At 38.7% G+C, this 14,380-nt stretch overlaps 1 protein-coding gene across 4 annotated transcripts in view; it reads right to left on the reverse strand.

The window, feature by feature from the left end:
* cdc42bpab (CDC42 binding protein kinase alpha (DMPK-like) b) overlaps positions 1-14,380 on the reverse strand; it is a gene marked incomplete at its 3' end in the record, with an annotated part of 53,755 nt that overhangs the window by 2,489 nt on the left and 36,886 nt on the right. For 3 of the 4 annotated variants that reach the window (XM_014031139.1, XM_014031141.1, XM_014031138.1), the window contains 7 exon segments: positions 1,243-1,281; positions 4,804-4,880; positions 5,231-5,322; positions 5,464-5,612; positions 5,809-5,914; positions 9,287-9,411; positions 12,674-12,779. In XM_014031139.1, coding sequence (XP_013886593.1) covers positions 1,243-1,281; positions 4,804-4,880; positions 5,231-5,322; positions 5,464-5,612; positions 5,809-5,914; positions 9,287-9,411; positions 12,674-12,779 — 694 coding nt within the window. 4 annotated transcript variants of the gene reach the window in all.

Raw genomic sequence — 14,380 nt, forward strand, 5'->3', positions numbered from 1 at the left:
CCTAAATCACTCGTACGCACAACTTAAGAACAAATCTGTGCGTACGAACGGTTCTTGCATGAGGCCCATTGTTCTGCTGAAAGGTGAACCTCCGTCTCGGTCTCAAATCCCTGGAAAACTCGAACAGGTTTACCTTTAAGAATTTCTCCATATTTTGCTCCATCCATCTTTTTTAAACTCTGACCAGTTTCTCAGTCTCAGTGCTGATGAAAAGCATCCCCATTTTACGACGCTGCAACCAACATGCTTCACTGTGGGGATGGTGTTCTCAGCTAGATGAGAATTCTTAGGTTTGCATCAGACATGGAGTTGACCTTGATGGATAAAACGTTCAGTTTTACTCCAATCTGATTACAGCTCATCTTTTGTGACTTTTGACGAACCGTCTGCTTTATTCAGTGTCTTTTTCTTGTTCACTCTTACATGAATCTTAGCTTCTAGTCGTCCTACGGACAGACCCATCTCTACAGAGGAGCTGCCCAGAACCAGCAGAGTTATCTTTGACCTCTTTTTGTCCAGTCTCTGATGTTCAGTGGACAATCTTTGCAGATTTACTGTGGTTGTTTAATCTTTTTATTTTATTAATGAATACAAAAGCGTTCCAAGTGATGCTCAGGGTTTGGGATATTTATTTCCACAACTCTATACTATTCTATACATTTCCACAACATTGTTTCCGACCTGTGTGAAGCAAACAAAATGAATGCATGTGCACACTTCATGTTTCAGTTTGATACTTCCATACTTTTAGTTTCATACATTTTCTGCATTTCACCTCATCAGTCTCGTATTTTTTTTTACATAGGTCCATTATTTATAGCTGAACTTCATATTCTTTTAAATATTAGGCCACATGGCATCAAAATAGAAAGAATACCAAGTAGGTAAACGTTTTTGCAACCAAAAGMATTGTGGCAAAAAGGAGTCCCATCCAATTTTAAAGCCAAAGAAAACAGAACCCGCAACTTTATTAAACTCCATGTTTTCTAACTCATCACAGCTTGGTGATCAAGCTTATTTCAACACTGAAAGAACAAACCATGCAGCAATGAACACTGACACACTAAAAATATACACAGAAGACCACACAGATATAATAGAAAATAAACAATACTGCACAACTATAATAGAAATGCGTTATGCCTGTAGACGTGCAATCAAACACACAGGCAACAATGCACACCAGTGGGACACAGACAAAACATTTGAAATAAGGTTGCAACAAGCAGTAATGGTGCTTACACGTCTGCCTTTGCTAGTAGAGCCAACGGACGGCGAGTGCTTAAGTGGCAAGAAGACAGGCAGACAATAGTGAATATTAGAACTGCTGTCTAACAGAGCTGAAAACATGTTTAAACAGATGAGAAAGGAGACAGGGGAACAGGGGGAAATGCCAGGCAGTGACTCCCAACCTTTTGTTTTGTGTTTTGCTTCATTTTTTACTTAAAAAAAGATTTTTTCAGGGTTCTAGAGTGCAACTAATTTGGTCACAAATGAAACCTGATTTTTCAAAATTGGAACAAAAAAGAATTTCCGGCCGCACTGGTGCAACCAGTTGTTCAAAGAGGTGCAGCGGATCAGTTTAATTCTGATTAGTGAATAAAATCAGCCTGGATAACAGCAGACTGACTGCTCGTAAAATATACGACAGGTCTGGACCACTCGTGAATTTTGTTCGTATCTGAGAAAAATCTTAGAATACGAAAACATTGGTGAATGCCACAAATTCTCCTAAATCACTTGTACGCACAACTTAAGAACAAATCTGTGCGTACGAACGGTTCTTGCATGAGGCCCATTGTTTTTAAACTGCTCTGTGTAATTCAATAAATGATCAAATTTGAAAAATGAATAGTGTTAATTGATTACATGCGTTCTGCACAATAGTACTAAATGATTACATGCGCCAAAACCATCTTAATAATATAATCTTTTTGAACAGAATAAGTCATTTAAAAAAGAAATCAGTCAGCCTAACAAATAAAAAAATTGTAGTTTTTGTGCAAAAGACCAATATTTGCTCCTTGGATTTTGACGATACGGAGAGTGTGAAAAGCTGGTTTAGCATAAGGCCAAACTACAAGAGTTGTCTATCTGAGGGGTGTGTGTAGTCTAAAAGACATTTAACCATGAAATGTTCAGTTTGAGAGTTTATAAAATGTTCAGCCTTTAAATATTTGCACTTATTTCTTTCATTTCAATAACCTTGAGATATTTACATTAAAATTTCAGGTCATAGAATCACTTAAAATACGCTTTTCATTAAATTARATCATGTATAAGTCTGGTTCAAATAAAGAACTAGACTATTAACTTATTATTTGCGAGTTAATATTGCCTTAATGGACAGTGATTAAAAAAAGCTAACCTATAACACTGCAATGTTAAATGTGATGCAGTTGAAAATCTGGGTTCACCTAACTTTTGTTCTTGTGCACCTAAGAAAAAACGATAGGCGTACCAGTGCAACAAGTTATTCTAGAGCCCTGTGTTTAGCAGCTGCTTTAACTGGGGCAACACTCAAAATATACAGATTAATATGACACTAAGACTTTATTTTTTATGAATAAAATTCTTCTAAGTAAACTTGACTTATTCAGTTGTGCCTTCTGTACATACTGGTTGGGAGGCACTGCACCAGACAGTGGTTTGACCATCAGAGGAGCTCCAAGGACAGAAATTGAGCGGTGAACAGGTGCTAATTCAAAAGATACAGATGATCATCAGGAAGGAGAAGTTTGGGACATTCAGCTTGAGGAACTGTAACATAGTGATTAACGGCTAATAAAGGAGATAAAACATGACGTTGGGCACCTAAACACAAGGACACTGCTTGTTAGGGCTGCACAATACAGTAAATACAAAATTTTTCATTGCGATAACACCCTGCGCAATAGGCATTTWGCAAAATGACACATTCACTGCAATAAATGGTTGGCTCAAATGTTTGCATTTGTGTGTTTTGTCAATAACACTGAAGTTTGAAGTGTTTGACCAATCAATTAGAGCGCTTCATGTACTTGGCCAATCGGATGGATCTATTTACATTAAATGTCCACTCCTTACATAGACATAGAGCAAAGTACTGAGCAAGCTTAGTCAGGATTGCAATGGCTGAGAGCAAGATAAGTGAGGAAAATGTTAGAGACAATAAGAAAACAGCACGTCTCTTATTTGGAGATATTTTTGTTTGAAGAATGAATAAGTTGTAAAAAACACAGGTACTTTGCAAAACATGACAAAAACTAGAGGCAACCACAAGAAGAAACATGACTACCATATTTATTCATGTATAATATGATCATTGAGTACAATATGATCATAATTTTTTGCGCATAAAAAGTATAAAAGAATCGAAATCATGAGCCACCACTCATTTCTGACAGATTTCAGGATTTTTCAGCCTTTTGCGGTGCACCCTCTGGTGGCAAAACATTATTTAGGGACACTTGAGTGGGCGTGTTCTGCTGCAGAACAGCAGAGGGCGTGCAGCAGAAGTTTCCGGTTCGGTGTGCCACTTAAAAAAAATTTCGCTCCCAAACAAGAGCAGAAGCCGGTTGGTAAATTATTAAGATGGATTTATCAGCACAAACAACTAAAGTCCACGTCTTTTTACATCGCTGCGATTAACAAGAAAAAGAAAACATATTTTTTTCTCTTTTGAGATACAGCTACTATTTATATGCTTCACCTTGTGCAACTTACAACGGGAGGGAGGGGGAATATTTCAGTATTATACGAGAAAATATTGAAACTTATTGTGGTTGTACATTAAAAACGTCAGTTAATATTTACTCTTGTGTATACTACCCCCCACAGTTTATGAATGAATTTTATGGTTAAATTTCTCATATTAAACACGAATAAATATGGTAATCTATATTGTCACATTCAATACAACCATAAAGACCTGTATGAAGACTTCCAAAAAGCTAGCGCTAGCAAAACCAAAATTGGATCATTTGCAGTTGGACTTGGATTATGTTAAATCTTTCTTAAATTCCTATAATTTATTTTCAGATTTATTATTTTTAAAAACCTGACAGGAAGAGGATTTTTTTCAGTATTTAGACCATCAGAAAATGTTTTATGGGGGAGTTGATTTAAAGTCATTAACTTTATTGCATGCAGCTTGCAGTTTCAACGCTAATACAGCAGCTGCATCTAGTTTTAGATTTTTTTTTGTAATAAAACTGTCACGTTGGAATGAAAACGATGTATTGTTTTTTTTTCTCTAAACTCAGAGCAGAAATACAAATTATGTATTTGTTCATTTATCACAAGTCATATCGTAATTACAATATTAAGCACTGTAATTGCACATCACAGGTTTTCCTAATATCGTGCAGCCCTACTACTTGTCCACAGATTGTATACTTTATGTTTGGAGTGATACTAGGTAGAGCTGCTTCAACATAGGAATAAATCACACATGGACTTCCATCTATTCAAAATAAACTTACATCTTCCCAAAACTCAATTAATGAAGATGAAGATGAGGAATAAGAGTCCTGTTGTACAAAAGTGATGCAAGAAAAACAACCAAAAATGCAGACATTTTATTGTGATCAAAAATAAAGAAAGCGTAAAAAAAATTAATGACTTTAACTATTTAAAGAAACATTTTAAATTTGTGTGGAAAAGTTTGTGAACAATTAATATTCTACATGTAGCAGATAGTTTTTGATCAACTTCAGTTTTAAGAAATAGCCATCCAAAAAGCCCCACACACAGTTTTACTTGTTTGCACATGAATGTTTGCTCTCATCAGTTTTATCTGAGGATCTTTATGGACAAACTTACATCAAACTGGTCGAGGGCTGAGGTGGGAGCATTGAGAAAAGCCAAGAAGGAATTCTGTGAATCCTGGTGTTTGACACCTTTAAACAGAACAAATAACACAACTGTTGGTCAGTATTAAAACATCAAAGAGCGACTTAAACAAAATAAGTCACAGGACTCTGTCTAAGACCTGGAGGGGGTTACATATGACCTAAAGGACAATACATTGTTACGGAGCATACAGAGCAAAGCGCTCTGATTTGGGATTCTGATAATAACAAAATATTAATTTACTGAGAAATTCTATTCAGTCTGTAGAGTCTTCTAACACAAATTGCTAATTTTACAAAGACCTTATTACCACTAAAATCACTGAGTGCAAACAAAGGATTTGACTGCATCACTGTGTGGTACACTTGCTGACGTTTTATGCATTCGTTAAGTTTACCTCTTCGCAGCCGCAGCTCATCCATCTCTTTCTTTAGCCGTTCAATCTCTGTGAGCAGCTCCTGGTTTTTACTCTCCACCTTCTGCAGTTTACTGATGTATCACAGCCCATATTGTATCCAATACAGTAGTTAGAGAACAATTCAATTCAATTCAATTCAACTGAACTCAAAAATACTTTATTGAGCCCAGAGGGAATTTAGGTAATCAGCAGTGACAGTGAGGCGTTCGTACCATTCTGTAGAGATGTTGTCTGCTTTGACCTTGTTTAGCTCATCCTGGATGCTCTGCTTGGCTCTGATCTCAGCGTCCAGAGCTGACTGCAACTCAAGACGCGCAGACATATCCAGCTTGGCAAAACGCCGCATCTTCCATGGCATGTCCTGACACAAAGAAAACAAAAAAGCAGAAAATAAAAGGACATTACAGTTATTTCAATCTTGTTTTTACTGATAACATTTAAATATTATAAAGTTCTTATTTCTCCAAATCAGAGACTTCATGTCTACCAACAATTACACTCATTCAGGAGCTTGTACAGTAAATAAAAACAATGTTGGGGAATGTTTTTTTTTTTACCGTGGCTCGGGCTCCAAGGCTGGCGTTTCTTAAACCCTCCAGCTCCTCAGTCATCTTAGTGGCCAGAGCTTGCAGGTAACCCCTAGCATCCTTCTCGTCACTCACCCTGCAACACACACACACACACACACACACACACACACACACACACACACACACACACACACACACACACACTTGTTACTTTAATACAAACAGACAAAATGCACTCAAAGTTAAAAAAGGCAAAATATCAGTCTAATATGATGATGATGATGATGATGATGATGATGATGATGATGATGATGATGCTGATGCTTTTATTGTCATTGTACGGAGCACAATGAAACTACATTTAAGAACACCCAGTGAAGAACACACACACATGACAAAAACATGGGGGAACATGTGATCAGGTCATGCAGCAACCAGCAGGGGTCARGCTACCTTTAAAAAGAAAAACTAAATACCACTGAAGGTTAGATGAGGGAAAAAAAACATCATATTATATCAACGAAATATGATAAACTATGGTGCGTATAAAAAAACCTCTACAAGCACATTTATTAGCCAGAGGACTAAGTGAGTTTAGAGGGCATGTATCTGAAGCCATGAATGTTGTATGCACTTGTGTGAATATCTGAAAAATGAGTCCGAAGAATCCAGTCCCCAAAAAGATAAACCCCACAGTTCAGCCATTTTTCAGATTACTGGTGTTGTTCTGTGCAGCTTCAGGTTGTCCTTCAAGGAATAAGAATAGACGGGAGTGAGAGGGGGGAAAGGTGAGGTGTGTGTGTGTGTGTGTGTGTGTGTGTGTTTGGGTGGCTGTGGGGGGTCGTTGATGTAAACACCAGGAGGAATTTAGTTCCACAGCCTTCTCAAGGTCAGCGTGGGCCTAATCTGTAATCAGTTGTTTGGAAACGGAGAAAAGAGAAAATGTTTTCGGTCAGGTAGACAATAGCAATTTTCCATCTGCCTTAATGTCCGCTGGTATATCCAATGTGGCGAATCCAATCAGTCAAAAATTGTGGGCAATCCCACCGTGCTATCAGCTTCTCCAGATCAATTCCATCTGGCCAGCAAAGTCTAGGAACCACAGCCGGCCCGCGACCCTCAGCAGAACCGTTTTCAGACCTTGTCCCAGCTTGCACAAGGCAAAAGTCTGAGTGCTTATACACTCACCGGCCACTTTATTAGGTACACCACGCTAGTAACGGGTTGGACCCCCTTTTGCCTTCAGAACTGCCTCAATTCTTCGTGGCATAGATTCAACAAGGTGCTGGAAGCATTCCTCAGAGATTTTGGTCCATATTGACATGATGGCATCACACAGTTGCCGCAGATTTGTCGGCTGCACATCCATGATGCGAATCTCCCGTTCCAACACATCCCAAAGATGCTCTATTGGATTGAGATCTGGTGACTGTGGAGGCCATTTGAGTACAGTGAACTCATTGTCATGTTCAAGAAACCAGTCTCAGGTGATTCCAGCTTTATGACATGGCGCATTATCCTGCGGAAAGTAGCCATCAGATGTTGGGMACATTGTGGTCATAAAGGGATGGACATGGTCAGCAACAATACTCAGGTAGGCTGTGGCGTTGCAACGATGCTCAATTGGTACCAAGGGGCCCAAAGAGTGCCAAGAAAAGATTCCCCACACCATGACACCACCACCACCAGCCTGAACCGTTGATARAAGGCAGGATGGATCCATGCTTTCATGTTGTTGACGCCAAATTCTGACCCTACCATCTGAATGTCGCAGCAGAAATCGAGACTCATCAGACCAGGCAACATTTTTCCAATCTTCTCTTGTCCAATTTCGATGAGCTTGTGCAAATTGTAGCCTCAGTTTCCTGTTCTTAGCTGAAAGGAGTGGCACCCGGTGTGGTCTTCTGCTGCTGAAGCCCATCTGCCTCAAAGTTCGACGTACTGTGCGTTCAGAGATGCTCTTCTGCCTACCTTGGTTGTAACGGGTGGTTATTTGAGTCACTGTTGCCTTTCTATCAGCTTAAACCAGTCTGCCCATTCTCCTCTGACCTCTGGCATCAACAAGGCATTTCCGCCCACAGGACTGCCGCTCACTGGATGTTTTTTCTTTTTCGGACCATTCTCTGTAAACCCTAGAGATGGTTGTGCGTGAAAATCCCAGTAGATCAGCAGTTTCTGAAATACTCAGACCAGCCCTTCTGGCACCAACAACCATGCCACGTTCAAAGGCACTCAAATCACCTTTCTTCCCCATACTGATGCTCGGTTTGAACTGCAGGAGATTGTCTTGACCATGTCTACATGCCTAACACAAAAGTGTTAACGAGCAGTTGGACAGGTGTACCTAATAAAGTGGCCGGTGAGTGTAGAACAGCCATCCTTCATATTGGTCAGGCAACCAGGAAATGAACAGCCACTGACACTGTTTTATAGAACACCAGGAGACCACCAAGCCAATCTGTAGAATCCAGTGATCAGAATCCAAATATATATCCAGAACAGAGCAGAACAGAGGTCCCACCTTTGACATGTCCTCCCATGGAAGAAAACTTTGTTCCAAAAATTTATTAAGAGACCAGCTAACCAAATCCATAAAAATATCCATAACTTCTGGTTTCGGATGAAAACGTAGAGAAGGCTCCAAGCAGCAAAGCGGGGAAGATAAGGGAAGGCAGGAGAGAGGGAAAAAGTGTCTTACTCCTCCAAGACCAGGAACAAAAATTTTACATCAAACTTGTTTTAGCATTATTTTACACTGACATAGTTTGGTTGAGAAAAAAAACAGACAAACTGAAACTGCTAAAGCAGAGGTAGAGGTTAAATATTAGCTAATACAAAGTTTCTTTCACACTAGTACGTTGTGTATGAAGTTCAGTAGTTGTGATAGGCACCCCACCACTGATTTAACTCATTTACTAAATAAAAATTGCTGTAACTTGAAGATATTTTCATTTCCACAAAAAAAAAAGAAAAAACATGCATTTTCCAACATCAGGGCAAATTAAAGTTTGTGAGAAGAAATATACAAAACTTGCGTTTATAAACCAGTCCCTGCTTCTATTTCATCCTCCCACAGAGGCAAAGGTTCACCACCAGATGGCAACACTGGCTGCTAAAGTCTTAAAATTCAAAGTGACCAGTTTGGAATGTGCTGTGGCTGCTCAAAGCATGTTTCTGTGGCAGTGTTTTTTCATGTGTAAGAGTGTGTGGTATGTGTGCTATGTGAAGACTTCGGGCTGGTTCAGCATAGCAGCTGGCGAGGTGTCAGCTGCCGAAGGAAATGATCTGAGAGGAACGGAGGGTCAGACATTTTGAGAATCTTCAGAGGCATGTGAGTTTTACAGTAAGGAGGAACCCAGTACATTGTTAGAGTGCGTTTCAGTTTGCACCATAAAATGGGTGGGAAAGTAGATGCCCGAGGGTTGCACTTTTGAACACTTGTGAAGGTTGTTGTGTGGATATCAGTGTAAATGTGTTCAGCTCTGTTTTGGGTTTTGAGTCTTACCACTGGATGATTTCTGTGATCTGGGCCTCCCAGTGAGCCACGCTTTCCTTTTTATCAGCCAGCTCCCTCATCTCATTCTCCAGCTGCCGGTTGGAGCTGCTCACTTTCTCAAACATGATGTTCAACTGAGCAAACACACAGAAAAAGAATAAAACTAAATCCTATCCAGAGACCATGAAGGTGTTCAGCCTTCACACACACACACACACACACACACACACACACACACACACACACACACACACACNCCATGAAGGTGTTCAGCCTTCACACACACACACACACACACACACACACACACACACACACACACACACACACACACACGTAAAATCTATCAGTCTGTCAATGAAGATCTATAATGACGTGTCCAGATGCGACACAGCACGGATCTATACTTACAGTATATAAGGTGTGAGCAGTTATACAAAAATACACAAAAGGGGTGGGGTTTACAAACATTTGTGTTTTCAATCATTGTGGGGGTTGGGGTGGAGGTGGGCGAATTGGGGTGTGTAAATGTGTAACCATGGCAACATCATTACAGGTCTGAAGCTGCCTGACTGTTTGCTTAAATATTTCTCTTTGTGGGCACATTTTTGGTGTCTTGCATCTTGTCAGGACTGTGATGTCAAGAACAAGCCAAGACAGTTTTTGTTCACAACTGCTTGTTTCAGTTTTTTAATGTGTGAGGGCTGTTCAAGTGTGTGGATAAGAACTTGAGCCCCAACAGTAAGTGGAATATAATCGATGCTAACTTTTTAGCATCATTATATTGATTCTAAATGACAAGATCCCTTCAAACAGCAAGTGTTTCTTCATAAAGGTTGCTAATGGACGAGCAGACACCTCATCAGCTTTAACAACTTAACAAAAGCTAGAATGTTTTCTTTGATACACTGTTTCAGAATCATCCTCTAAAGCTCTTTGATAGTCCTGTTTAATGGTTTTATCCAGGCTGGTCCTCATTTTATAGTATTTCTTAGGTAAATAAAACTGCCATTGCTAAGAAATGTCAAACTGGACTGGCAGGGCTTTATTACAAGAAACTTTTACGTTTGTATATCATGAAAAAACAGCTGTTTTATTACACAAAACACACGTGTACTGATGCTACTGAATATATTAGTTTGACTGATCAGCACGTCATATCAGTGTAAAAATTCACTCAACCTCAGCGGATTGATACCTTCAGTAGCATCAGCACGCCTACATTTACGCAGCAATGCAGACGTTCTGTCTAACCTTTGGCCTAACTCTTGGGTGAACTTTTTTCCCCTCCATATTCTGTACTTTTTCACAGACATTTACCTTTTTTCCAGTCCTTTTTAATAGGTTTTAAACCTTAAAACCTATCTGGTTGCTGTATTCAGACTGCGGAACCAACTACCTCAGGAGTTGCATTCCCTCACTGATCTAAGCCTTTTTAAATCTAATCTTAAGAGCTTTTTTTATTTAGACAGGTTTCTAATACCTAGGGTCTAGGGCACGTGTCAAACACAAGGGGTGACTCCCGTGTGGCCCGCCAAGGAGGGGTACTCCCCCATTTTTTTTTACTTAGCATGAAATTTGTTTTTTTTATCAATGGTAAACTTTAAATTTATGATAAAAGGCAACAAAATAAATTAAATAAAAATAAATTTAATCAACTCCTGTCCCWGAGCTGTTGGCTTTAAGAAACTGAGCAATTTAGTTGGATAGCACAGCATTAACGTCTGAAAATAAGTTGCTTTAAAGTCAGCATCAACCATAAACTAACTAATATTTCTGTATTTATTTCAGATTTAGTCAGTCATACACTTAGTTCTTATCAGTGTTTAAAAGAGGGCGAGTTAAAACTATGTTTAGTCAAAGTTTAACATGAAACGTCAAAGTTTATTACAATTGGCCCTTCGAGGGCCACCATAATGCTCATGTGGCCCTCGGTGAAAATGAGTTTGACAGCCCTGGTGTAGGGTCTCTTTTTTATTTTTTCTATTGCTTTTTAATGTTTGTTTGTAACTTCTGTAATGTGAAGCACTATGTGCACTTCTTGGATATTGAACAGGGTTATAAAGTAAAGGTGGATTGACTGACTGACTGACTGACTGACTGACTGACTGACTGACTGACTGACTGACTGATTGATTGATTACCATAGGTTCATTTTTGGCCATCTCAATCATTTAAACAATATAAAAGCTAGAAAGCATAGTTTCCTCAAGTGATTAGGGTGGCTGGTTTATATGTTGAGACAACCATCTTGAATTTGGAAATGGCAACCCTTTCTTTGATAGGGACCTTTTCTTACATCTATGTAGAAGTAGCCACACACCAAAATGAAAGTCAGTACCTCAGGCATTTTTCAAGTTATCCAGCTCACAAAACAGATGGTACATCCAAGGCACCAACTTTGCTCCGCAGCAGGGATCACTCTAACCTAAGTAAGGTTTAATTTTCTGGATTTACAGCTACAATGTACAGTTCATGTGAGAACTGCTGTTCATTCTTTTTATTTAAATATGAATGTTGTTCACAAACAAGAACTTAAAACTGGTACTTGTAGCAAAATAATTTTCTTACATGTGACCCCAGGTATTTATCTTGTTTTGTCTTTGCAAAAGTCTAATTTGAAGCATGAAGTGAAGAATAACATGTGGTCTTATTATGCAATTTGGTGAAATTATTTATACTTATAACAAATGATGGTTTATAGACTGATAAGTTTAAACAAGCACCTGCAGGCATGAAAAATAAAAAAGAAAGCATTAAGGAAAAACTTTATCATTCATTGCTGGTGTTAAACGATAAAATAGTTTGGCAGTTGGGCATAAAGTCAGATCAAATCAGTCCTGGAGGCTTTTTGGAAAAGCAATTACTTAAAATGCGATAAAGAAATAAGTACATAAATAAAAACAAACATTTTGCTGATCTCATTCTGACATTCTGCCTTTTATTGGTTGCAGACTTTAAAAACTCACATTTTTTTTTCTCTACATGTTTAAATGCCTCTCACTTATTAGAAACCACTTAACTCGAGATCCTTTCTGAACTTCAAGGGGCCATTTCCAAAGTCAACAAAGAAGAGAGAGTGAGTCCTTCCATCCAACTGTGCAGCTGGCTACAGGCTGCTTTTTTGGAGGAATATTGAACAATGATTACTTTGGCTGTGATGGGAGGGAGGGGGTGGAGGGAGGAATGTGATGAAGGAGTTGGAGCCATACGAGAGGGGTTACATGGGGTTACTTGACTGTGTCTGTGCACGCATATAGAAAGATAGACACCAGATCACTATTGAGCTGAAAAATAAAGGCAAAAATCAATAAAACAAACCTCTCAAAGACTAGAAGAAGGAAAGCTGACTTTTATGGATTTGTAATGACATCTGTTTCATCATCAGATACGTACCTTGTCAAGTTCACTGGACAGCTTCTTGTTTTCTTCACTGAGCAGGACTCTGTCTCGCTCATATTTCTGCTTGTACTCTGTCTCAAAATCTTCCCGCTCATTTTGGCTGCAGAGAACACACATACATACACAGGTTTTATTTGACATTGTATAAGCTCAAAGCTCATAGTTCAGCCATTTTGATTGAAATGGACCCTAAAGTGGATCACTGTCATCCTAAAACAGCTCAAATCTTTACAATTTAACAGCCATTAATTCAAACACTGGTTTTTATGTCATTTTCTTATGTCAAAGTGGTAAAATTCTAAACTCACTTATAAGTGCCCATAAAATCATATGTAAATAAATGTGAATAAAAACTGTTTTCTTTTGAGACTAAGGCCCTGTTTACATGAGACCAGTCTCTGAAAATCCTAATGTTTACTGGGACGAATATACAAAAAAAAAAATACACCTGTTTATATGGAACCACTGCAGTAATGTACCAGGCATTGTTGCCAAATGAGACATATTTAAGTGTTTTACTGTTCCTTTAAAATTATTATATTTTGAGTCAAAACAGAAAATATGCTGCACATGACTTAGTCGGTCATATATGCTGAGTGAGGGTGTTGTAAGATAAGGTGTGTGTTGTGTTTAGTGAAAATATGCACGGAAAAAGACCGGCAAAAAAAATTATTTTTTATCTGGCAACCCTGAGGCCGGTCTCTTTCATGCTCTGATCATCCAGCAGCTTCATGATCACACTTTATTTTTGTGTTTTTTCCTACAAGATACAAAAGGGTGAGTAACAGAAAAAACCCTCTGCTGTCTGTAATTTAATGTAACTGTTGCTAGTTTAGAAGAAACTTTTCTGTAGTCGTCTGTGTGTCGGCTGTTTGAGCATGCGCGCCTTCACTGAGAACCAGCTCCGTGTAAACGGGGCCTAACTGTTTTAAGATTGCAGTAAATCCACTTTGGTCCTGACACTGTTCAGACTAGCCGTTTGCTCGTCAGTCTGATCAGAATTACACTTTATTACTTTTAGTCAGTAGTTCTCAAACTTTTTATGTTGGGGGGCCCTCCAATCCTTCTGGGCCCCAGAATAAATTAGTAGCAATGTACCACGTATTAAAGCATTTGCATGTAAGGTAGTATTATAACCATTGTTTTCTGTTTTCTCTGAATTTTTTGTTGTTCAATTAAAAATAAAAAATAGAAAGACCAAATGAGCATCACTGCGACCGACACGGCAGGCCTCTGCACCCACCAGTGGGGCCCGCCTCACAGCTTGAGAAGTACTGTTCTAAGCAGAGGTCATTGAAAGAGCCATCTACAACAGGTAAYATATTAATTATTTATAACTTTTACACAGCACCCTATTTCAAAATGGCCACACAATTTCTCCAGTCCCCTTTATTAAGCCCAAACATATTAATGCAGGTAGAACCTGATACAACTACATGTTTAAAAATGAATTAGACAGCAGTGAGAATAATATATCACTAACACCAGACAGGAAGGTTAGATTACAGGGTACAAAAACACAGTTCTAAAGCTTCCTGCACAAAAAAAATAAGACTTTATTGAAATGTGATTCAGGCTCTGGTTCTCAAAGTGGTGTCAGTTGTTCAAAAAAGCAAAAAGATCCTCTGTTGAAAAATATTGTTTTTTTCTCCTTCATGTTTATTTTCAATTAATTTAGGGTGGATTGGACATATATATATA

Source organism: Austrofundulus limnaeus, unplaced genomic scaffold (assembly GCF_001266775.1).
Source record: "Austrofundulus limnaeus strain Quisiro unplaced genomic scaffold, Austrofundulus_limnaeus-1.0 Scaffold1187, whole genome shotgun sequence".
NCBI lineage: Eukaryota > Metazoa > Chordata > Actinopteri > Cyprinodontiformes > Rivulidae > Austrofundulus > Austrofundulus limnaeus.